Here is a 27,007-nt window from a genome sequence, read left to right as displayed (position 1 = left end):
TACCGAAACTCAAAAACAATTATTTTTTCTATTTCACACAACGATCAGATCACAGTTATAATTTTTTGGTAGCTCAAATCAATCGTTACTATCTTCGTTTTTTCATAACTAAAGTGCAGCCAATGTCTACACTTTTTAAGAAAAGTCCTGATTTCAATTCCTCCCACATGTCAAATCCTCCTGACTTTACCCTACTTAGCGAAATTTAAATTCCAAAATTAGGTGTGGATGTCCTGTCTTTGAATATCAGTAATATTATTGCAACAATTATAGAAACAAAGTGATGAACAGGCCGGACCCAACGCCTTAGAAGGTCTCGTCAATCCATTTTTTTCCCTCATACAAAAGACCCTGCTCTCGAAGACTTTTTCTTAAATTTTGTTTCCACAACACTGGGTTTCTCTTTCTTTTTCTTGTAATTGTTGGTGTTACACAGCATGCTATTGAAATAAAATTGCTATCCATAATTTGACAATCACAAAATTTAGAAGCTTACATGAACTACTATAATCGGATGGAAGATTTCGGATTTGAGTTTGATTAGAATCTGAAGTTGGCAAAATCAATTCGTTTGGATGCTCATAAAAATGTTGTAATGTATTTTTTTGCCTTCATCGTCAGCTGAAAAGTCCTAACCTAATATTTCGTCACCCATCTTAATAAATTATACAGAAAGAATTAAAACATACATTCATTGCAATCATTTTCATCGTTATTACGCATTAATTTCTTAAGCCAAACTCGGAGCAGAAGAATCGTCGTCAGACATCTGTGACATATTGATTGCATCTGAACTCAAAAACTACCCTCATCTGTTTTTGACACATACGATAAAAAAATGAATCGAACCGTCAGTGATTATCTCGGAAACTAAAATAGATACAAAGGAACCGATAACACAGAATTGTAGACACAAAATCGATTAACAAAACTGCATTTAAACCTCAAAACCTCAATTTTTCACATACGATAAATGTTTATCCAAGCTTTGGTTTGCTTTTTTTTTAAATCTATCCAAATTAATGAACGTAATGCTTGTAAAATTCTAGAATTTATTATGTCTGATGGCTGCAAAAAAAGAACCACATTTCACTGCTCTCGAGGTGGCAAACTATCCAGCGGTATACCGGCTTAGGTAAAGTTGCGGTGACAAATTGGCATAAGTAAACTATCCTGCTCCGTAATATTCTTGCTTTAGTGCAAGTATAGCTTTAAATGTCAAAATGAGTATTTTTTTAACAACCCTGGAAAACATAGAAATTTGCGCGTTTGAAACTTGAATACCCTGTAGGCTTTTGTTGTCGAATTTGAAGCATTGAATTATCATTTATCAATGGAATGAAAATGAAGAGTATTTTTGGATGGATTACATTTGGACTCTATAAAAGATTGTCTCAAATCAACTGAATCTCGTGGGATAATGTTTTTAATCCATGTGTAAAGTTGTAAAAAACAACCACATTTATGTATTCACTATTCAAATATCAATCCTCAATTAACAAAATGTTAGATAAAAGTTTAAAATCGGAAAAAACGTGCCGAGCATGTACGAAAACAGAATCTGAACTTGTTTCGCTTTACGATAGGCAACAGGACGCATCAGGATCAGACGGGCTTCGTTATTCCGATATGATCAAAGAATTCACCATGTATTTGGTAAGTTGTAATTGTGAGTTACTATTTTTATTGTATGCTCAATTGCTATAAATATTAAATTTTAGATTTTAGAAGGTGACGCACTTCCTCAACACATCTGCTTGGAATGCGTTGATAAAGTTAGGATTTCTTATGAATTTAAGAAGCAGTTCGAGGAGTCTCAAAAGAAACTTCTATCCATGGTAGTTGAAACAATAAAAGATATAACAATAGAGCCATTGGAAACTATATTTTACAATTGCAATGACCAACTGAGCTCTGAAATAAATGACGACCATGAGTCTAAAAGCCCGAGGAGAAGGTCAGGCCGTAATTTCATTCAAAAAGACAACGACTCAAGTGCACAAAATGTGCCCAAGGTAGGTCGAATCAGTATAATGTAGTTATTTGTGTTTTTACCTCATTATCAACAAATTTTTAGGATGAGGTTTCTACATCAAACGACAAACGGAAAAGAAACCAATGTTCAAAATGCTCTAAAGAGTTCGTTCACTTGGGACATTTAAAAAACCATTTAAATAAGTGCCATAAGGATGTTAAAACTCCAGTGATAGAAACAATAGAAAAGTCAGAAATACTATACAAAGCGATAAATAGAAATTATATTAAAATATGTGTTTCCTCAATTTTAGACTAGTCGTAAAAAGTGAAACAACAGAACTTATTGTTTCCACGAATGCCGATAGTGATGCAGAAGATGATCATTTTGATCTGAGAAGTGATAACGATGAAGATGCTATTAACTGCCCTGAGACCGGATCAATTAAATCATTTAAAGGTAAATTATAAAACAAATCTTTGTTAATAACAGAAATAGGAAGTCTATTGTTCAAGATCTAAAACTAAAAAGATTTGCAAGTGGCGAAAGTCTCCACTTTAAAAGATAGATCCATTGTATTATTATAAAAGGTGACGTCAACATTGCTTAAGAGGGTTTTTTTTTACGAATTAAATTGTCTTTTTGCATTGTATTGCAAACGAGCAAGGTCCTTCATTTCACATTCACTCGAAATAAAACCGAAGTTGAAAAACAGTCATAGTGCCGAAAAAATTTAACTTGAAGCTATTAAGTTACCTTCTTTTAAGACTGATGAAAGATCTTATGGATATGAATTGATTATTTAGGGGAAATATGGAGCACTGAAAACAAATTATATTTCAATTAATTTGTGGAACCTAGCTATATACATATGTTTCTATCAATTCAAGTTAAAACAGGGTGAAGGAATTAATTTAGGATGTTTTTTTTGGTAATAGCTTTGTATATGAAAACCATAGTACTCTCATGGTGGAAGTCGAATAGCGAAGAAGATGGAACGTCTAGCGAAGACATTAATGGTGAAATCGATTGCAGTCGGGAGACTTATAAATGTTATAATTTGCAATAGAGAGTCTTTCTTTAGTGAATTAACGAAAGTCTGAGTGCGAGGGGAATACACATTTGTTTCTTTGTGTTTGTATTTTGGTTTGGTTGTATTTTTACATACGCAAAACGGTAGACTTTCTATACAAAGATGATAAGACAAAAGCAGGTGAATTGCGATTTCTATTTTTGATGATTTGAGGATTGTATTAGGAAATTATAATTTGAACTATTATAGGCAAGTAAATATGTAGGTATTGTATTGCTATGAAATAACACATAATAAATATTTTTTTTTTAATTTGATCGCCTAAACTTTTCTTACAGTTTGTTTTCAAATCGAGCATAAAGAAGTTTAAATCTTCAAAGTGTTAGAACGATGTTTTTTTTTAATAAATAATTTTGTTGATTGAAACTAAACGCAATTCAAAAGCTGGTTACACAATTATTGACAACGTATAGTAATAAAATATTTTGAGGCATGTTAAATTTTGTACACATTTAAAAAGACAGTAAACATACCTACCATTATCGCATTATAATTGAAGGAAATTTTAGCTTGGACGTTTTTTAATGGCTGTGAATTTTTTAAATGGGGTGAGGAACTTTTAAAATCTTTTGTTTTAAAAATTAATACAAATAATTGAGTTTATAAAGTACCTAGGTAGTTATAACTTCCGGTCGGTTGCTAGGCAGGTGGTACTCTGTGACCATCTAGCATTTGTTGATTCTAGAGCATATTGTTTGAGAAGATGTTTGCATGTAGCAAGTGGTGTTCCTATGTTATGTTTTTGTTTAACATTAGGCAGAAGGGTTCCGTTTTTGGAGAGCTCATCGGCTTTGCAATTTCCCGGAATGTCTCTGTGGCCCGGCACCCAAACTAATAATGAATATTAAACTATTTCGTCATCTCATTCAGAGATGATCGGCAATCGTGGACTTTTTGAGAGTTTGTGGATACAGACGCGAGAGATTTAAGAGCGGCTTGGCTGTCTGAGAAGATTCGTATATCCTAACAAGATATAATGTTTTCTTTGAGCCAGGATAGTGCTTCTTTAATTGCCATTACTTCTGCCTGGAACACACTACATTGATTGGGAAGTCTATAGGATAGACTGAGATTCAGTTGTTCCGAATAGATACCACTTTCAACTCCGTCATCGGTCTTTGAACCGTCTATATAGAAGTGTACCGCATCGTCTTCCGGGGGTCTCTCTTCTTCCCAGGAGGATCAAGAAGATGTCAAAAAGTGTTAGGTTTAAAAGCACTTCCAGTGCTGCGGTTGGTGTTGAGCGAAGTGCACCTGTGATGCACATACCTGCTGAATTTGATGAGCTTATTTTGATTTACCATCTTGTCGAGTGCGGTCCACCATACGACAACTCCATAAATGAGTATCGGTCTGATTACCTAAGTGTATAGCCAGTGGGTTATTTTTTGGGTAGAAGCCCCATTTTTATCCTATGGCCTTTTTACAAGTAAAAAGCGCTACAGTAGCCTTTTTTACTCTTTCGTCAATATTTTTTCCAATTTAGTTTTTTGTCTAAAATGAGGCCTAAATATTTAGCTTGAATCTTAGGTGGGCCAATCTGAGGAATTTTGTACCTACTCGAAAAGAGTATTAGTTCTGTTTTATGTGGATTAACGTCCAAGCCATATTGCTAAGCCCATTTTGTTAGCCTATTTAAGGCATTTTGTAGGAGTTCCGAGAGGACTTGGGTGTGTTTCCCAGATACAGATATTGCAACGTCGGTCGTCAGCATAGGCAATCCCCCTAAAACCCTCTGCTTCCAATGATGTTAGTAGGTCGTTGACTACCATGTTCCATAAAAGAGGCGAAAGGACCCCACCTTGGGGGTTACCTCGATTCACCGATCTGGTGGTAGAAAAACTTCTCATGCTAGAAGTTATTGTCCTGCTTTTGAGCATGAGACTTATAAGATCTATGAGTGATTTCTCTAATTTCAGCTTATTCATTGCTATTGTGATCGCCTGGTAACTGACGTTGTTGAAAGCTCCTTCAATATCTAGGAACGCTACTAAGTTATATTCTTTGTATTCGAGGGAATATTCAATAATACATACCAGCGAATGAAGTGCTGATTCTACTTATTTTCCCTTAGAGTAAGCATGTTGAGCTGTGGAAATGAGACATGGTTTTAAGTTATGTCTGTAGATCATTAGGGTTAACGTGGGAGGGTTTCCCTGCCTTAGGAATGAAGACTATTTTTGCCATTCTCATCCTTAAACAGCTTGTCAGAATGATTTCCAATGGTGGAATGATCATGTCTGAGCATTTTTGTAGTTCGGCCGGAATGATTTCGACTGGTCCTGGAGATTTATATGGATCAAAGCTGTCTATGGCCCATTGCAGTTTTTACCGCGTTATTAGATCAACTAAATCGCTTGTAGAAGCTTGAGACTCTGATGTTAAGTCGTTGAGTATGTTAGAGCTACCTGGAAAGTGGGTGTCTAATAACAGATTAAGAGATTCTTCATCTATGATAGTCCACGTTCCTTCTTCTGTCTTTAAAGCACTGGGTATTGTTGGATTTTTTGAGAGAATTATCCTGAGTCTTGTGGCTTCTGAAGTATTTTCTATTTTACCACAAAAGTTTCTCCAAGAAGACCTCTTACTCTTCCTTAATTCTTTTTTATATTGCTTAAGATCTTGTTTGTATAAGTTCCAGTCAGAAGGAGATCTAGTGTACTTAGATCTATTGAAGAGTTTGCGACAGCTCTTTCTCAATGGTTCTAGTTCTTAACGCCACCAATGAGGTTTATTTTTACCCTTTAAAATTGTTACAGGGCATGAAGTTCTCATTGATTTATGGAAGGCTTCGGTAAAATGAATTACAGAAAGGTCTAGTTCATCTTTACTGAAGGAGCTTTTAAGAAGGTTGTGATCAAGCAGTTGTGCTAGTACCTCCCTATATCGCTCCCAGTTTGTATTACGCTGATTGCGAAAACCCGTAGATGTATTTGCCACATCTTTGAGCTCAAACTGAATGTATCTGTGGTCAGAGAAGGAATTCTCTTTTGAAACATGCCAGTTTGAAATCAGATTGTGGATCGAGTCAGAGGTAAGTGTAATATCAAGTAACTCTTTCCTATTCAATATTACTTATGAGTAGATTAGTGCTTAGTAAGTAATCAAATAAGGACTCACCCCTCTCATTTATATCAGAGCTACCCCATACCGTGTGATGGGCGTTAGCGTCCGAACCAAATAGGAGACCAACTTTTTTCGATTGCGTGTCCGCAATTGCCTTCCTCAAGGTGTCTCCTGGAATTGGGCTTTCGTGGCCAAGATAAGAGGATATGAGCCAGTAAGTGGCTTTATCCGTTGTTAAGACAGCCCACGGCTCCTGTATCAAGACGATGTCTTCCTTGGCTCTATGCAATCGGAGTACCAGGTTGCTTGCGGCCATGATGGCGTGATGGAGATTAATCTGTACTAATCGCAGCATTGCTACTTTTAGTCAGATCAACCTCCACCACTGTTTAATCGGCGTTTTCATCGTCTGAGGAGGAATGAAGTAGGTCTTCCTCACTCAGAGTGATGCCTAAGGTGGCGTCTTCAGTATCCATGTCGGAGTTACTGTCGACTATAGGTTTAGCCTCCACGTCGGATGGCTTGTTTGGGGCTGTGGAAGTCGATGGTTCCACTTGTAGTGTTACATCGACTTCCATTATTGGTGGTAGTGAATCGTTTCTTCGTTTTTTTTGTAGACACGAATTACGATTTTATCGAAACCATACCTAATCACGCCTTTGGTCGCGGCGAGTAGAGCCAGTGATTCCCTATTGATCAACACGAGAGCTGATCTATAGTGACCCACTGTCTCCTTGTGTGGAATTGCCGCCCTTGGGACAGCCGGGCGTCACAGCTGTTCCACTGACGGGTAATTCCTTTAAGTAAAGGTTGCGGCTAGTAGAGGGAGAAAGACTCCCGCTACTAGTGGCAACCACAGGGTTGACAACCGGTTCAAACCCCTGAGTTGGCTCGACAGCCTTTTCAGGAGATGTGACTGCATTGGCAGCCATGGCGCGATTTGTTTGTTTTATAATTTTCCTGTTTGACTTTTTCATTTTGTGTCCACGAGTAATGCGGAAAGACGGTCGGTACCCGGCATAGTCACTTGCCTGGGTAAGGCAGAAATATGATGGACCTTGCCACAGCGTTCGAAACAGCTCGTTAGTGGCTGATTTGTCCCCCAGCCTTTCATTCTTCGGCACGGTTTTCGTACAAAGTACGCTCACTCTACCACTGAAATTAGGAACATCTAAACTATGATTGAATTGGGTTTCCGAACGTTGCACTATTGAGGAGTACAACAATTCGGCGACCCAACTCAATCTTAGCTAATCACCATCCTGCCAAAAACCCACAGTACTACTGTGGTGATTATTGCCCGCCTGGCACCCACTTGAAGGGTTTGAATGAGGATTTTTGCCAAGCAATGTTTCGCCTAAGTTTGGTGAAATATTTGAGGGGCGTCTTATTTCAATTGGAGTTTGTGAGGGGGCACATCGTACAACTCAAGTGATTTGAGAAACTCCACTGTGTATGAATTTCTCTGTTCTCAGTCCATGACTGTCCATTGACAAATACCCTCACATATCTCCTTCTTCACACAATAATTTTGAATTTATTTTTAAAATAACATCGTTTCTTAAGCCACAACGCGTTTACTCTGATCTCAGCAAAGGATCAACATTTTCTCTGTCAACTCACCATTATAAAATGGGTTGACGCCTGTGAGTCAACGTGACGTTTAAAGAACTCTATCGATGCGTTGAGTCCCAGAACATTAACAACCACACGCTTTGACAAAATAATATTTATGTCAGTCAAAGTTGTTTTTATATTTTTCATTTTAGACTGGCAAAGAATATTTACATTGGTACAATATAAGTTTTTGTAGAAATATGTATAAATAATATAATAAATAATTTAGTTTTTAAACAAATTTTAGTTAATAGAAGGGCAAAAAACAAGTAATCGTGTGCCACAGTGAGCGTCAATGTGTTGGTCAATGCGTTTTTAATAGGAAATTCGATAGAGAGGTAGTTTGTATCCAACTTACCAAATAATAGAAGAAACGCCTAATGATCGACAATTATGATAGGTCGAAGCTGTAAGCGCCTAAAAATATGTAACCAATTGAAGTTAAAAAAAAAAATCTATCGAATATCAAAGTGTTAGCTGCGAATATGGAATGAGCTGAGAATGAAATGTTTTACCGCTGTAAAAAGTAGCTCAAGACACTCTAGCTTCGTAAGTACCTCCACACAAAAAATCGTGCCATAATATTCTTCCGTTGTGATGTGAAGGACGTGAAGAATAAATAATATAGTATTGGGTAGGTAGGTAGAAATGGCGTTCTAAAGGCAACCTAGCCTGAGATCCAATTTGCGCTGTAGTGCGCCGTTTTGATACCAAAAACTCGTTTGACCTTTGATTGAAAGGGATAGATTGATAGAGAAGCTTCATAGCGATTATGTTAGAGCCATTTTGTCGCATTGAGAAGAAAGATTAGGTCTCTAATCTTTGTCTCAGATAGCCCATCGAGTTCTTGAAAGAATGCTTTTCCAAAGCATTTCATTCTGGTAATTGCCAAAGCAGGACATTTGCAGAGGAAATGGATTATGGTTTCAATTCCTCTTTGGTCACTACAGCTACGGCAAAAGGTGTTGTAAGAGATACCCAACTTCTCTGCATGAACTCCTATAGGCCAATGTCCGGTACAAACCGCATCAATCCTGGCTATGTCTTGCCTTGGCCTGCGTAGAAGAACGTTTGTACGGGTTTTTTTATAGGTGGGCTATATCTTCCTAGAAATAATGCAGTTGGGTAAATTGCTCCACCTTCGGTTTGATTCAGTTTGGTAGATAGAAAAGATTTTACTCTTCATAGCACCAAGAGGAATGTTAACCATTTCCGCAAGTGAGCTATGAAGGGCCGATCCTTGCCTGGCTAGCTCGTCAGCCCGTTCATTTCCCACGATACCACTATGGCCCGGAACCCAGATCAGGGTGACACCGAGGTCATCGCGACATTACTGGACCAATTTAGATGAGGATATGGCCGAGTTAATGGCTTTGACAGCTGCCTGACTGTCTGTAAAGATAGCCGCATTTCGTTTTTGGTTTGGGTTTTGTTTAAGTATCTTACATGCCTCCCTTATTGCCATCAGTTCAGCCTGAAAAACGCTAGCAAAGTCAGGAAGCCTAAATGATTTGGCTAAATTTAGGGACTCAGAAAAGATCCCAGAACCAACTCCGCACTCCATCTTTGAGCCGTCAGTAAAGATGGTTGTGTCGAAACCTATCGACACGATGTCATCCTCCCAATCTTCTCTCGATGAGAAATTAACCTTAAAACCCTTACTAAGGTTCAAAGTAGGAGTGCAGTAGTCAGTGTCTACCGTGATAATATCTGAGGGAATTAATTTCGTAGTTTTGCTGTGACCGTAAGGTTTTGACAACCATCTAAACTATGTATTTAATAAAAAGGTCGATTGTTAGAAGGTCCAAAATAACGTTTAAGGCGTCCGTTGGGCAAGTACGCATGGCCCCTGTGGTGCCCACGCAAGCTTTTCTCTGAACCTTCTTTAGCTTATTAATGTTATAGGCTTTGCTAAGAGCAGGCCACCCCACAGTCGAACCATATGTTAAGATTGGGCGTTCTACATCTGTGTACGTCCATAAATTCATCTTCGACTGAAGTCCCCACTTTTTGCCGAAAGTTTTGCTGCAGGCGTAGAAGGCAACACAGGCCTTCTTAACCCGTACTTCAATATTTAGTTTCCAGTTTAGTTTAGGGTCGAGTATAACTCCCAAATATTTTGCACTGGAAGACAATGATAGAATTTGACCGTTGAGTCGAGGTAGCGTGAAGAGCGGTACTTTAGTTTTTGTGGTAAAGAGCAACAAGTCGGTTTTACTTTGGTTAACTCCTAGTCCACAACTCGTGGCCCAGTTGCTAACTTTCTTCAAAGCTGACTTCGTGATTTCACTAATCACAGAGGTGTACTTTCCTGACACCAATAGCACCAAATCATCCGCGTAGGCTACCGCCTTCACTCCACATCTCTCTAAATTAACGAGAATTGTATCCATGACCAGAAGCCATAGAAGAGGCGAAAGAACATCACCCTGGGGTGTTCCCCTACTCACGTGTTTTGTTGCGATTGAATTGCCTAGAGAGGCTCGAATCTTCCTACCACTGAGCATGGAAATAATCTATTCTCGAATGAAGTCTTCTTCACCGAACTTAACGAGCGATTCTTCTATGGATTCTGTAAGGAAGGTGTTATAATGGATTGTTTGTTCTACAGTACGCACTACCTCATGGAGGGCAGTCTCCGTAGATTTGCCCTTAAGATAAGCATGCTGAGAGCTTTCGAGAGGTCGTCCAACTAGGATTTCTCTAATATGGTAATCAAGAATGCTGGCAGTATGCCATCAATGCCTGAGGATTTATATGGAGAAAAAGTATTGATGGCCCACAAAATATTTTCTCTGGTTATAACGGAATTGACTTGATCCATATGAGCCACGTTTAGCTCTGTGGTTTCAAGCGATTCGGCGTTATCACTCTCGCAACCCGGAAAGTGCGTCTTCATCAGTAGCTCAAGAGATTCGGCTGGAGAGGCTGTCCAGGTTCCATCAGGCTTTTTTAGAAATGAAGGATTACAATGTTCCTTCGATAAGACTTTGCTGAGCTTTGCGGAGTCCTTTATGTCTTCGATTGATTGACAGTGTTCTCTCCAGCCTTGTCTTTTGGCTGATGACGCTTGCTTGTACATTTTTTTTTCATCATCAATATACCTTCGCCAAAAAACTATCAATATACTCGCAGCGCGTGTGATAATTCTTACCCGACCTACTTTACTGCCCATCGCCGTTTCCCATTACACCAGCATTTTTTCTTCTTGTGTACTAACAAGCATAGAAAAAGTTAAAAACAACAACTTTAACAAAAAACCATATTATTTCTTTTTTGATTAATTATGTCGTGCGCCAATAAAATGTGTGTCATCGTTGACTCAAACGCGGAACTATTAAAGTGCAGTGGCCTTTGTGGGAAATACTTACACCCCTCTTGTGCTGGCTTGGCCAGAAAGGCGAGTGTATACCTAAAAGACTATCTACGCAATTTTGCGTTTTATTGCGATGAATGCAATAAAATATCTGTGTCAGATATTATGATTGCAATTCAATGTTTAAAAGAATCCCTTTCTAACGAACATTCGGTTTGCCAAGATCAAATTTCTAATCTCTCCAAGAAATTTGATCATGTTTGTAATAGTGTTGAGGACTCAAACATCCAATGTCAACAATCGTCTACGCAGTGCCTTTCCACGATACGTTCTTTGGAAAAACAATATTGTGACGTCATAGGTGGGTTGAATTCTCTTCGTGTAGACATTGACGATAAGTTAAAGGTGCTAACTTGGTCGGCAAACGATCTGAAAAAAAACTTGTCTGACCAGTTAAAACTACTGAAATCTGATATTGATTGCTGTTTGCAAGGTTCGTCATTACGGCTCTCCCCCTCCTCCAATCAAATGAGTGAAGTTACAAACGTTAGACTCGTTAACGAATTTGAAAACATTAATTGTATGCTTTCTCGGGTTTCAACGGCCCTCATATCTATTGCTTACGATATAAGCAGTATGAGTAGCAATGATAATCTAATTAAGTCTAACATATCCAAACCTAATTCCAAACCTATTCCCAAACCTAATCCCAAACCTAATCCCAAACCTAATCCCAAACCTAATCCCAAACCTAATCCCAAACCTAGTCCTAAACCTAATCCCCAACCTAATCACCAACCTAATCCTAAACCTTATCTCAAGAAAAATATTGAAACTAACTGGACCCTTAAAACACAAATCTTTCCAAACTTTTCTCTCTCCAACCAACTTTCGTCCCTTAAACGGAAAACTTCTCCTACATCTGTAAAGCCTCCATCCAAACGAGTTTCTTTTAAAACTTCTCATCCGGGTCTTGGTTTTTGCTCTCCAATGGTTGATGCTCCTGCTAAAATACCCGCTTATACAAATTTCATCCATTCTCACACCATTAACCCTACTTCTTCTTCATCAGTTTTCCAAGAACCTCAAGGATTCCTTAACCCAATGATCCCTCCAAATGTTAAATTAACTAAACATTTATCTGAGGCCAATACTAATGATCGGTATGTTATGTCCCGTCTTAGAGACCACAAAATCTACATTAATGTTCGTCCTTACCTAGTTTTCCTGCACGACAAACCAGATTCTGTTTGCTTTGAAGGTAAAACAAATACAAACATTAAGGTTTTAATCTCCCAAGAAGGCCTCCCTACCAAACGTGATGCACTTATGGAAATTTTCTTGAAATTTCATGATGGCCTTGAAATTTCACCTCAAAAAGTGAGAGAAGACCTAACCTCTTTTGCGTCTTTTATCTCTTCAAAACAACTATCTCATATCCAAAAATCCCGTGCAGATATGAAGAAATAAACCGTGATTTTTTAAGAGCTTGAGAACATTTAAAAAAAAAAACGCATACAATTTGCAAAATCTCATCGATTCTTTATTTGAAACGTTAAATTGGTTCATGACATTTACTTTTTGAAGATAATTTCATTTAAATGTTGACCGCGTCTTAGGTGGTCCATTCGGAAAGTCCAATTTTGGGTAACTTTTTCGAGCATTTCGGCCGGAATAGCCCGAATTTCTTCGGAAATGTTGTCTTCCATAGCTGGAAAAGTTGCTGGCTTATTTGTGTAGACTTTAGACTTGACGTAGCCCCACAAAAAATAGTCTAAAGGCGTCAAATCGCATGATCTTGGTGGCCAAATTACCGGTCCATTCCTTGAGATGAATTGTTCTCCGAAGTTTTCCCTCAAAATGGCCATAGAATCGCGAGCTGTGTGGCATGTAGCGCCATCTTGTTGAAACCACATGTCAACTAAGTTCAGTTCTTCCATTTTTGGCAACAAAAAGTTTGTTAGCATTGAACGATAGCGATCGCTATTCACCGTAACATTACGTCCAACAGCATCTTTGAAAAAATACGGTCCAATGATTCCACCAGCGTACAAACCACACCAAACAGTGCATTTTTCGGGATGCATGGGCAGTTCTTGAACGGCTTCTGGTTGTTCTTCACTCCAAATGCGGCAATTTTGCTTATTTACGTAGCCATTCAACCAGAAATGAGCCTCATCGCTGAACAAAATTTGTCGATAAAAAAGCGGATTTTCTGCCAACTTTTCTAGGGCCCATTCACTGAAAATTCGACGTTGTGGCAGATCGTTCGGCTTCAGTTCTTGCACGAGCTGTATTTTATACGGTTTTACACCAAGATCTTTGCGTAAAATCTTCCATGTGGTCGAATAACACAAACCCAATTGCTACGAACGGCGACGAATCGACATTTCACGGTCTTCAGCAACACTCTCAGAAACAGACGCAATATTCTCTTCTGTACGCACTGTACGCATTCGTTTGGTTGGTTTAATGTCCAATAAAGTAAACTGAGTGCAAAACTTGGTCACAATCGCATTAATTGTTTGCTCACTTGGTCGATTATGTAGACCATAAATCGGACGTAAAGCGCGAAACACATTTCGAACCGAACACTGATTTTGGTAATAAAATTCAATGATTTGCAAGCTTTGCTCGTTAGTAAGTCTATTCATGATGAAATGTCAAAGCATACTGAGCATCTTTCTCTTTGACACCATGTCTGAAATCCCGCGTGATCTGTCAAATAATAATGCATGAAAATCCTAACCTCAAAAAAATCACCCTTTACTATCGCTCCTAACCTAAAGACCACTAAACCTAAATGTCTTAGCCTTTACTATCAAAATGTAAGAGGGTTAAGATCTAAAACTTCTGCCGTCTTTAATAACTCCCAAAACCTTCCTTATGACATCTTTGCCCTTACCGAAACCAACCTCACACCTGATATCCTTAGTACTGAACTCTTCACTAACGACTATTCCATCTATCGAATGGATGTCGTGGACTGTGCGAGTAATACACACGGTCGTGGTGTGCTTTTAGCTATCGCTAGTAATTTTGAAAGTTCATTACTCCGTATTCCCACTTCAATCGAATTTGAAGGTGTATCAGCTAAGGTTACACTCCCTAAGTTTTGTCTTTTGGTCCTTTGTAGTTATATTCAACCAGCCCAACAAATTAAAGCATACCAAGCCGCTGTTAATGCCATTGATTATCTGCTTGAACTAGTGCAACCTAATGATTTAATCATCGTTCTAGGTGACTTTAATCTTCCCCATCTCAATTGGTCCACCTCAGATGATCAGACATCCTTCTTTCCAACTAACATCTCTTCTGAATCTGAATCGCTGTTTATTGATCGTCTGTCTGATTGTGGTCTTTTTCAACTAAATGGAGTAGGAAACTTTATGGGGAGACACCTCGATCTCATATTCTCATCTGATTGCGATAACTGTGTTGTCTCCAGGAGCCCTCATCTTCTCTCAACCTTGGATCGCTATCATCCACCCCTTAATCTCTCCTTCCCCATTGAATTTGAAGACAACTTTTTTGAAATGGAAAATTACTGTTATGATTTTCGTAGGGCTGATTTCTCCAAACTTAACAATCTTCTTAGCTCAGCCGATTTTGAATAAAGATCCCTCCAATTAACAGTTGAGTCCCTTACAAATTGGTTTTATTTGATTCTTTCGTACTGTATTGAAGTACCGTTCTCTCGTAGAAAAGATTTCACCTCTGCTCCCCCTTGGTACAACAGAGAGCTCCGTAGCCTAAGAAATACCCGTAACAAGCTTTGGAAGATCTTTTTACAGTCCAAATCTGATACTGATCACAACAACTATCTTCTCGCCTATAATTCTTTCTCTGAATTAAGGGAATCCCTTTATAACCAATACCTTAACCAAATGGAAAATAACCTTCTTTCTGATGCAAGGAAATTTTTCAAGTTTATAAATGTCAAACGAAAATCTGATGGGTTTCCACCTTCAATGAGTTTCTCCAACATAATCTCCTCTGATCCAACAACCATATCAAATCTATTTGCTAATTACTTTAGCAAATCGTATACTGAACATCTGCATGATCCTGATCCAGTTATTTAGATGGTTGCACTCAAACCTCCCTTTCATCGTTTACAATAGCTGTTGTTCTAGAAAAATGTATGCATTCTCTGTCAAAGCCTCTAACTGCACTCTTTGAACTCTCTCTTTCCCAAGGTGTGTTTCCTCATATATGGAAAGATTCATTTATATTTCCCATTCATAAACAAGGCAATTAAACTGAAATTAACAATTATAGACCTATTGCTAAACTTTCATGCATTCCAAAACTCTTTGAAAGCTTAGTTTATGATTCCGTTTATTTCCATTGCAAGCCTTTATTCTCCCCCGCTCAACATGGTTTTCTTAAAGGTAGATCCACTACGACTAACTTAATTGAATTTATATCCAAAGTTTTGTCAGCCCTTGAGAATGGCAAAGAAGTTGATGTCGTATACACTGATTACAGCAAAGCCTTTGATAAAATATCCTATAACATAATTTATCTCAAACTAAGAGCTCTGGGCTTTCCATCTATATTTATAAACTGGATAAGCTCCTATCTTGCGAATAAAACTTATAGAGTCCTTTTCCGTAACTCAGTCTCCAGTCCAATACATGCAACTTCTGGAGTCCCACAAGGTAGTCACCTTGGCCCCCTTCTCTTCGTCTTATCTGTTAACGATGTCTGTCTTAAATTAAAAAGCTCAGATATCCTAATGTTTGCGGATGATAAGAAAATTTTTAAGATTATCTCTACTCCATCTGATTCCTTACTTTTACGAAATGATCTTAATATCTTTTTTGTTTGGTGTATGCATAATATCCTAGAGTTAAATGTAGGTAAATGTAAACAAATGACCTTTTCGCACAAACGAATTCCATCTCATTGAGTATACTACTTCCTTAATGACGCCGTCAACGTAGTCGATTCTTTTAGAGATCTTGGTATTATGTGTGACAAACACCTGAATTTCCATTCCCATTTTGGCCAAATTATTAATGAAGCTAATAGATCTCTTGGTTTCATTAAAAGATGTTAAAAAGAGTTTTCTAACCCATATGTAACTAAAGTGCTTTACAAGTATGGTGTCCCTTTTATGAAAACCATTCACTCAGAATTGAAAATGTTCAAAGACGTTTCGTTCGATTTGCCTTACGTGGCCTCCCCTGGGATGATACATCCAACTTCCCTCCTTATGCCGATCGACTAAAACTGATAGGTTTGCAGCCCTTATATATTAGACGCAAAAACGCTGATATATTATTTGCTCACCAATTTTTAATGGGCAATATAGATTCCCCGGCACTCCTGAGTGTTATTCATCTTAACACTAACCCTCGAAATCTGCGATCTGTTTCCCTTTTCTATATCCCTCATCACCGCACTAATTACGGGCACTTTGAACCAATGTCCAGAATTCTTCGTCACTGCAACGCTGCTATGGTAGTTTTTGATTTCAACATTTCCAAATCCCATCTGAAAGATACCCTTTACTTTTTCCCTTTTTGAGTCCGAATCCCCTGTCCCCTGTAACTTTAAGTTAAGTAAAATCAAAATTGTAAGTTCTTGTACATTAAAGAGCTTTGATGTGGGCCTTAGGGCCCACATGAATTAATGTTGAAAACTGATAACATGAACTGCAAAAAAAAAAAAAAAAAAAAAAAAATGTTAAGCTAGTTTTAAGTTAAGTTAAGTTATGATAGCTTGTATTAAGCTAAATAAATAAATAAATATATTTAACTGGGCAAGAGACTCTGAAAGCTTTACTTATAGATATATAATATAGTATTACATAGTATAGCAATAATATTAGTAGATAATACAAATTTGCTCTTATTCTATTTTATTTTAACAGCTGAAACAGATTCGTCTGAAACCAAAACTAACATTGAAGAAATATCAAAAACTGAAGGAAATAATGAGGAAATTGAAGGGGAACATTTGAAACCCGAAAAAATCAAAAAGCCAAGAGAAAACAAACCACCACATCCTGAGCGAAGATTTCAATGTGAAACTTGTAATAAATCATTCAAAAGGAATTCCCATCTCAAACAACATTTACTATGTCACACAAAATTAAAGCCCTACGAATGTACAATATGTCAAAGGAAGTTTAGCCGTACGGATAATTTAAAAGTACACATGTCCAACCATGGTAAGAGACAATTTGAATGTGACTGCTGTGAGCGATCATTTGGTCAGGCATATCTTTTGAAACGCCATAAGGAGCAGACGCATAGTGAGGAGAAGCCGTTTTTGTGTTCTGAATGTGGTCAACGTTTTGTCCGTAATGGAGATTTAGCTGTTCACATGCGCAGGCATAAAGGTGAAAAACCATATAAATGTCAATATTGTAATAAGGGATTTACACGCTCCACTGAAGTATATGTTCATGAAAGGTAAATTAACAGCATTCTGTGTACTTCGACAAGTAAAATTAATTTTGAATTTTTATTTTCTTTTAAAGATATCACACAGGAGAGAAGAAGCATGTTTGTAATATTTGCGGTAAGGCTTTCCAGAGACCATATAATCTGGTGGTGCATGTTAGAACACATACAGGTGAGCGACCATATCAATGTCCACATTGTCCCAAAAATTTCGCGCAGTGTAGTGATTTAAAAGCCCATATTCGACGTCATACTGGCGAACGATACAAATGCGATAAATGTTCCATGGGATTTATACACGTATTCGTATTGAATCAACATAAACGTAATGTACATGGGATTGATGTACCAGCTCGAATTATTCGTATTGCTAAACTGAACAAGGAAATTAATAAGCCCCCGCCACCTATTGTAAGCGAATCTATTTCACTTAAATCTGGAGATTAAAAATTCTTCTTATAAATAACCTGATATTAATTTTAAGTAATGGTTAGTCTTTACTTTGTGTGAGGTTTGTGTATCAACGTATAAGAACCTTGCACTTAATTTTTATTTAATTATTATATTTTATTTAGTTTGTAATTTATTATATTTATGATATGACGTTAGCGTATTTGTGTCTTATTTTTCTATAGCTATGGTTAGACCAACAAAAAAACATCATTAATTGAATTACTTATAACAACTAATTTCATTTATTTTATAAAGAGCTCTCGAAAGCACTCGTAGGTTGTCCATGTAAATAGTAACTTAAGAAAAACATTTTGTAACGAACTTTTGTTTCTTCTGGTTCCATTGGCCGGTATGTTCTCTTCTCGCGGGTTCTGAATCATGATCGCTGACAAAAAAACAAAATTCCACCCTCTTGCTATCTATTATTGTTAAGTAGACCCCCGATAAAAATTGCTTTGGCCCACCTATCCGTGATTGCCTCAATCGCTAGGCTAATCTCTTCATTTGGCTTCTTCTCCACCATTTTATTAAATGAAATTCGTTTTGAGTCAAGAAATTTATTAGTTTTTACTGAATTTATTTTCGTTTCCGATTCTTTGTAAATAAAAGAAATATATTTTCTGGCTGCTAAGGATTTTCTTCGAGTTGCTGGATGGTTACTTGTCTGTTGATTTTATAGTTCCTGATATGAGACTGTGCTCTTCTCTCTCAGTTCATCTGCAACTTGTTACTTCTTTTTCCTTGGCTCGCTGTTAACGAGCATGGTATGTCTCTATTGTAATTGCTTTCGGTCCAGCTGTCTTTTTTTTTGGAGTTCAATTTTATTGATGTCTATCTGTTTTGTTGACGACCCGGTAGGTTTTACTTATGGCAGACGAATATCTCTGTCATTTTTCCGACTGATATATAATTTAAGATTACGATGATTATTATAAAAGTAAATGGGACTACTAATCTCTACCAAATTTCTTATCACTTCAGTTCATAATTTTAATTTAATTTCAACTTGTGAGAGGCAAATTATATCCGAATATTTTATTATTATTTTCGAACAATTATACGAGCCACCCTGGCAGGATCGCCATGATATGAAAACACGTCTTTTAAGTTTGACTGCTTTATTAGTTCTCAATCAACATGATAATTATTTGTCTACATGCGGCTATGCCGCTTACATAAAAATGTTCCCACACTAATGGAGCGTGGTTTCCAATGACGAGCAAATAAGTTGCTCGTGGACTGACTCAGCAGAATAGTCAGCGTCGTTTCTAACGAACTACTTAGTTGCCCGTGGGATTGGAATGTGTTTTAAATATAGCAAGCACTACAATCCTTCCTCTGTATTATGCTTTAATACGGCTTATATGGTGCGAATTTCTTTATTTATTGAATACGTTGATGCTTTCGTTTTGCCATTAAATTTTGTTAGATTCTTTACTTATTTTAAATAACCAATAATAATGTTTACTATTATAACCATATTTTCTGGCTACTCATTTATTGTACAGTGGAATCTCGCTAACTTGAACACCTACGAAACGAGGCCTGTTTAAGTTACTGGATTGTTCAAGTTACTGGAAAAAATAAAAAATTCTTCGTTTTTATTATATTATTTTAAATGTTAGTAATTGACACAAAACACAATTGTATTTAAACCAACTTTGGAAAAAAATTTGTTATTTTACATTGCTTAGTTTTCTGCAAAACATTTTTTAGCGCACTTTCTCTGAGGTTTTGGAGTACTGTAAATTCAGATGATGTTCTGTTATTTTGACTGGCCCTATCGATCACTTTATCGATTGATTCGATGGCTTCGGTGTCAGTTACAATGTTTTGCACCATTATAACATCACCCGGGTCAGATTCATTTTCCGAATCGATGTCTTCATCTTCAACACCATCAGGAACATCTTCATCGCGTAACCATTCGTTTACTTCTTCTTCGGTGTAATGCTGTTGGATTGAAAAATAAAAGTTTGTTCATTAGGTACCTACTGTTTTGTACTTAAAGTCAAGAAATGTTAACTGATTATTGTCTATTTGTTCGAGCAAATGTATCAAGGGTGCTTCTTCCCCATCTGCAATCAAGTTTTCCCTCCAGCGTTCTCTGAGAGTAGATAATGGGACATCATCTTCGTCGTTAAAGAAACTGTTATCGACATCATTAAAAATGGGGTTCCAGCATTTTTCAAGAATTTGAGAAGTTACTTGATCCCACGATTTTGACATCAATGTAATGGCTTGGCGCAAATTGAAGTTCTTTAGGGCAGAAATTATATCTTCATTTTTGTTGGCAATGACCAACGACAGCAAGTTTAACTTATAATGCAGCTTCGTAATTCTTGTGCCATTTTGATCCATCGGCTGAACTAACGCAGTGACATTCGGTGGTAAGAACATTGTGCAAATGTCTCCGTTAAGATACCTTAACTCTTCTGCCGATGAATGGCATGGAGCATTGTCTATAATCAGAAGTGCCTTACGTGGGAGATTTTGTTCTTCGCAGTGTTTCTTTACTTGAACTACAAAGCTCTTGAAAAACCATTCCTTGAAAATGTATTTTGTCATCCATGCATTCATAGAACTTTTGTATTCTATTGGCATTTCAAAATTTTTAAGACACCGTGGATTTTTTGACTTACCAATGATCATAGGAACGAGTTTGTGGGTACCTGTGGCGTTAGAACCGAGGAGTAAAGTCACTCTTTGCTTAGGAATTTTTCCTCCAAATGCATTTTTCATTAAACGATACATAGGTTTTTTTGGGCAACAACTTCCAAAACAGTGCAGTTCAACAACGTTGTAAATTTGTTGTGTTGTCAGTTGAAGAGCGGCGATTTTATCTTCAAATTTTTTTTTTTAATGGCTCAATAGGTCCTGGATCAGCAACTAATTTTTCTCCACTAATAGTAAGCAATCGAATACCGAATCTTCTCTTCCATTTCTGAAACCACCCAGAACTAGCATTGAAAGAGCTACCTTCTTGACTCTTATACTTTATAAACAACTGTTTGGCTTTCTCTCTTAAAATGTTTCCGCTTATCGGAACATTTCTTTTGCGCTGATTCAGGAACCATTTGTAAAGGATCCTTTCCATTCTTGGATGCTCAGCTTTTTTAATTGTGCACATTTTGCCTGGTCCAGAAAAAGTATTCGCGATCCTTGCTGTGATTTGTTTCTCATTGCGTTTATATTGCATATCGTACCTACTAAATTCCTTTGCACAAACCGTAACGCTGTTTCCTTTCTTTATTTGTTCAATAATTGCTGCCTTTTGTTTAAGTGTCAACATTCTAATTTTTTGTCCTTTTTTAAACCCATTTTCAATCTTTAAACAACTTAAACTTTAAACTTAATTTCCAAACACGCACTTCAAAATATTGCACAAAATTTACTGGAAAATTTTATTATCACGTTCCTGCTTGCACAAAACTTACTGAAAAATAAATAAAATCTTAAACACATACAAAATAGCAAATTCCGGGAATTCCCCTTGGATGAAAAAAACAGTTTACAAACGTAGTAACCTGCAATGAGGAAATTCAAACTCCTGTTGATATAAAATTTATTTGTTCAAGTTATAGAGTCCATAATTTCTTAATTATTCAAGTTATAGAGTCAGCAATAAAAAAGTTTAAGGTAAAGAGCCTTACAAATTGCCTGTTCAAGCTACAGAGCACATAAAAGGGAAAATATCATGTTCAAGTTATTGAACTGTTTAAGTTATCGTATGTTCAAGTTAGCGAGAGTCCACTGTATTTGCAAGATCAGCTGACATAACAATACTATGCTTCCGCATAGATATGATATCAGCTAGCTTATCCTCTAATAAGTGTAATAGGCATGTTGTACGGAATGTATCTTTTTTTCAATTACCAAGCTGTCTCTTCTTGCAATGATTTTTTCAAAAATTTTGAATAGGACCGGGAGAAGTGATGTCGGACGATATTCATCTAATGAGTGACATATCCTTGGTTTTTTGGGAAAAGGTTTAAGTTGCGCTCTTGTCCAATCATGTGGAATGTTTCCTATATGCAGTGTTTTAGGGTTTTGTACGTAATCTTATCATTTGCAAAAGTTATGTTTTATTGGATGTAAAAAAAGGTTTTACAAAGTTATTTAAATTTTATTAGAAAAATATCTGAGTAGCTAAATGGTTGGCGGCTTGGTTTCGAGAGAAGAGACAGATAGATACAAAAAACTATTGTGAAGTTGACGATCCTTTGTAAAAGTATTTAGCTGTGTTCATTGCTCTTCAGTTCATAGGTTTGTTCAACACTCCTCGATGAATTATCATAATTAGAATAGATTTAAGTGTTTGCAAAACCCTAATTGCTTTACAGGCCCCAGCGGCTTTGTAAAACTATCTGGTAGCATTGAATCCGTATAGCAATATTGCAGATAAACTTCATTATTATGACATAGATATCGAACATAGCACTCTCTCGTTCCAATATGCTTTGATCTTCGACTCAGTCGTGCATTTATTTAACGTTTTTGTGGTAAGAATTTCTTTTACTTGTTTGTAGGCTGGACAGGTTTTCGATGATGAAGAGTGGAATAGCGAGCAATTAGCACACATTGTGCGTGTGGATGAGTCAGGCGGGTGAGGGGGAAGGTCGCTTACAATTTCTGTTTCGTCGACATTGACATTATCTGACAGCGCAAACTCTTTTGCATTTTAGGTTTAGCCCAACGCGGCTCTTGAAAACATTAGGACATAACAAAGCACGACACTAAAACGGACACGGAAATAGATTTATTCCCATAGACAATGACGGCACAGTTATGAAGTCCAAGTTGTTGAATTTTATTTTTGTAAGCAGTCTATAATAAAACTTCCGAAATTAAAGCAAAGAAAACACTTTTAATATCAAATTAATGCAAATCTTTATTATGGCGTGCTTTACACTACGACGGTCTTTCTGCAACTGACTCGTTCGTTAGCTTGTTTTATACATAATAATCTTGGTTTCTTTCGTTAAGCGTTAAGTGATATAATATACATATGGATAACTTACAACGTAGTAAATAGGCACCTCACACCGACAGTCTATACGTAGGGGAAACAATATGTGTATATATACAATTTTTTTATTTTTATATTAACTAGGTACTGAAAGGCTACAATTCGGCCATCCTGACATGCAATCGTCCCTGATTGACCCGTTTCAACTATCAAACTGTATATATGGTTTTAAATTCGCCACCTCCCATATCCCTGTATACGGTATTTGACTCAATTTCGTATTCTCTCTTCTTAACTCATCATTGCATTTTTTCAAGAGCATATTCTCTTTCATTTTCAGCTCGACCTCTCGTTTAAGTAACTTGTTTTCCCATTTCATTAGTAACAATTCCTTTTCTCCATCCCCATCTCTCGTTTGTGTTTTCTCTCTTTGGGTTTCGTTTATTTGTGATTGTGGTGGGTTTCTCTCATCATTCTCGTTCCCCTCATCATGGTTCTCACTTTCATTTGTCTGTTCATTTCCTGTTCTCTCTTTTGTTGATCTGTCCTTTTCCCTCTTTTCATTAGGTTGTTCATCGTTAGGTTGTCCATCTGGTGTATACGTTTCATCTACGCTGTCCTCGTCTGCGTTTCCTTCGTCAAGAACGAAAAACGATTCGTTGCCTTCTGCATCTGCCGTTGATGTTGTTGCTTGTCTCTCCTTTGGTTGCGTCTTAGCGTCGTGATTGGTTTTGTTGCTGTCTGGTTGGAATTCGCCACGTTCATTCTCGGGTATGGAGAGCAGCCGCAAAATTAATTCGCTTTTGCTACCCGACGTTTTCCTCCCCAGACGCTGCAGCCATGTCTTCAACTGCGCAGCAGTATATAATGTAACCGACTTACATTATCGGCGTCCATGGTTTTTTTTTTTTTTGGTTGACGATTCGTTTTGAATGGGTGCGCGTTTGTATATGCGTTCGTGTTGCTTGTACGATGCAATTTTTTCACCCGACACTAAAAGGGTAGGTATCACTCGTTAGGAACTCTCTTTTTTTTTTTAAACTTTTATTGTTTGTTCTTTTCGATCAATTTTTTTTTCGCAAGGGGGAGGGGCTCTTTATCCCACTTCTGAAAATTGTAAGCAGTCTATAATAAAACTTCCGAAATTAAAGCAAAGAAAACACTTTTAATATCAAATTAATGCAAATCTTTATTATGGCGTGCTTTACACTACGACGGTCTTTCTGCAACTGACTCGTTCGTTAGCTTGTTTTATACATAATAATCTTGGTTTCTTTCGTTAAGCGTTAAGTGATATAATATACATATGGATAACTTACAACGTAGTAAATAGGCACCTCACACCGACAGTCTATACGTAGGGGAAAAAATATGTGTATATATACAAATTTTTTATTTTTATATTAACTAGGTACTGAAAGGCTACATTTTATTTCTTTTTTTTCGTCCAGCTATTATTATCAACACCAATGATATCCGAATTACGAACTTTCATTATTCGAAGTTCAAAAAAATTATTTCTTCGGACCTCCACTGGTCCGGATATAAATGAAACGCAACTTTTTCTTATAACTTTACAATATTTTGACTTGATTTTACTTTTATTCTGCTGATATGCAGTTCCCATGCATATATTCGCCTCAGATTTCCCGGTGGCAATGTTCGACGACATCCGTCGGTCGTGTGCCGCGTAATTTACGTTTTATGTGGAAAAGAAAGAAAAAAAAACTTTTTATTTATTTTTTTTTTATTGGGCCACAGGTCTCTTACGCTTAATTAATTTATACTAAATGCAACAAACTAATAAGAAACCAGAATGATCCGCCGTCCAAGCGTCGCTGCGATCATTGGGTTTACATACGTATTATTGGGCTCCTCTGATAGGTTATGCCTTTGCTTTTATAGTCTTTTAATGCTGACATTGCATTTAGTGGGTGATTGAGCTGTTGACCCTTTATTGCTGATGCCGCACTTATTGGTTGGAAGTGCTGTTGACCGTTATTAGCCGATGCTGCACTTTTTGGTTGATCGTGCTGTTGACCCTTCATTGCCGACGCTGCACTTATCGGTTGAATTGTAGTTGCTGCTATATCATATGTAACTCGTATGCAATTTTTTGTGTCTGGTCAATACCCGACCGTGATAACTGCGTCCCGCAGATCACATGTTGGCCGAGGACAGCAACTTGGGTTTCCGTTGAGGTCATCGACCCTTGAGGTATGTCTTGGCGCTGGAATTGTTTTTCGGCGGAAGGATAAGGGGAGTTCGGGTACGTTGACTCTTCCATAAATTTTCCTCCAAAATAGACAAATTATGGCCACAATTGTTATAGTTATCGGGATCCCTGTGAATATAGAAGAATCAAGATTTCTACGCAAGGCGTTAATTAATTCAATGTTTTTTGCACTAAGACGGTGCACAAATTCCATATTGGGAATCGTCTTTTTGTTGGTGATGTTAGACAGCGCGGGGGGCAGAGCCTGCGGGATGATTGCAACTCGGCTGCGATATGTTTTACCCTTGATTTAAACCGTGTCGTTAGCCATCTGAACAAGATAGGTACCTTCTAAGGGAGTAGAAGAATTATTATTTATTATAGTTCCCCTGAAGTTCGAAAAAAGATGGTGTTCTCGCCAATCAGTTCAATAACCTCGTCCGTATTTGTCTTATAGTCAAAAAGAGCGTTGCCACCTTTAAGTAACCTAGGAAAGCATGAGTCTTCAGTCAATTTTTTCAGGTCACGTTCTCGGCATACAGAGTTGTTTCCAATGTTAAGACAATGTCCGTTCAAACCGTATGTTTTGTCATGAGCTATCAGAAGTTGCGTATTGTTGATTATTATTATCTTCAATGTTGGTTTGTCTTTCTAAGAGTTTGTCCCAGTCCGTCGCGTCAGGGGAACCCCCTATCCATTTTCAAGCGCTACCTATCCAGTTTATTGACCTAGTCTTCATAGCCCGCGCTCAGCAAGGCGAGTCTTGATAAGTCCTAAGTGATAGTCTATCATGGATCTACTCTCCTCGTTCTTGACGTACTTGACCATTAGTTGTTCTGTATCCCTTAGAAGTGTGTCATACCTAGTTAAATCGATTACATGTACTAGCTTGAAGTCCCCGTCTGTAACCCAAGCGTTACCTTCTTTTATCGTAACCACCGGTGAATCGTAAGCGAAAATATGCAAAGCTCGCATGGAATTGAAATAATTTATTAATCTGTAACATAATCAAAGTTTAATAAACAGGAATTTCAAGTTTTATTTCTTAATGGCTAATATTATAATAAAGCGTGTCCCAAAATTAACGCAAGATTTGAATTAAATAGAAAACGCCGTTTTTAGTCTTTTGATAGATATATTTTTATTGACTCGTAAAGTACATAGGATAGGGTTATGTATGGAATAACGCATCGGACAAATGGCCTCCAAGGCTTTGCATGCACATGCGCACTCTTTTGTTGAAATTTTCCATGACCGTTCTGCATAAATGTGGCTGAATTTTGTTGATGCAGCGTTGAATCTTCTCCTTTAATGCACGGGTGGTTGTGGGCTTGTTGACATAGACTTGTGATTTCAAATAACCCCATAAAAAGAAGTCTAATGGTGTTAAATCACACGATCTAGGAGGCCAATTTTGATCACCGAAACGAGAGAGTACACGACCTGGACCGTCTTGTTGAAACCACATATTGGACACATCAATATCATCCAATTTTGGCAGAAAGAACTGTGTAATCATGTCGCGATATCGAGCACCAGTAATAGTCACTGCTTGACCAGCATCATTTTCAAAAAAATATGGCCAATTATGCCTCCAGCCCAAAATCCACACCATACATTCAAGCGTTGTGGATGCATTTGTTTTTCGACAGTCACATGTGGGTTCTCCGAACCCCAAATGCGGCAATTTTGGCAATTGACAAAGCCATCAAGATGAAAATGTGCTTCATCGCTTAGGATGATTTTGCTCGAAAAATCAGGGTCAGGTTAAATGGTTTGCTGAAGTCAGGGAAGGCCAACACATCTGCAGAGGTTAGCATCTGCTTAAGGGTTTCGAATGCCTTAAGTCCTTCATCATCAAGTTGGATAGGAACTTTCGTCGACTGA

General features: G+C 37.4%; 1 protein-coding gene across 1 annotated transcript in view; it reads left to right on the top strand.

Moving 5' to 3' along the window:
- The first annotated feature begins 1,352 nt into the window (after positions 1–1,352).
- Positions 1,353–27,007, top strand: part of LOC129945649 (zinc finger protein ZFP2-like) — a 30,699-nt gene continuing 5,044 nt past the window's right edge. Inside the window, exons 1-6 of the mRNA XM_056055491.1 lie at positions 1,353–1,656; positions 1,722–2,015; positions 2,078–2,223; positions 2,289–2,434; positions 16,949–17,492; positions 17,561–17,894. Of these exons, the coding sequence (XP_055911466.1) occupies positions 1,465–1,656; positions 1,722–2,015; positions 2,078–2,223; positions 2,289–2,434; positions 16,949–17,492; positions 17,561–17,894 (1,656 nt within the window). The 5' untranslated portion in view covers positions 1,353–1,464. The remainder of the gene's footprint in view (positions 1,657–1,721; positions 2,016–2,077; positions 2,224–2,288; positions 2,435–16,948; positions 17,493–17,560; positions 17,895–27,007) is intronic.

Source organism: Eupeodes corollae, chromosome 2 (assembly GCF_945859685.1).
Source record: "Eupeodes corollae chromosome 2, idEupCoro1.1, whole genome shotgun sequence".
NCBI classification, from domain to species: domain Eukaryota; kingdom Metazoa; phylum Arthropoda; class Insecta; order Diptera; family Syrphidae; genus Eupeodes; species Eupeodes corollae.
This window is presented reverse-complemented; position numbering and strand designations above follow the sequence as displayed.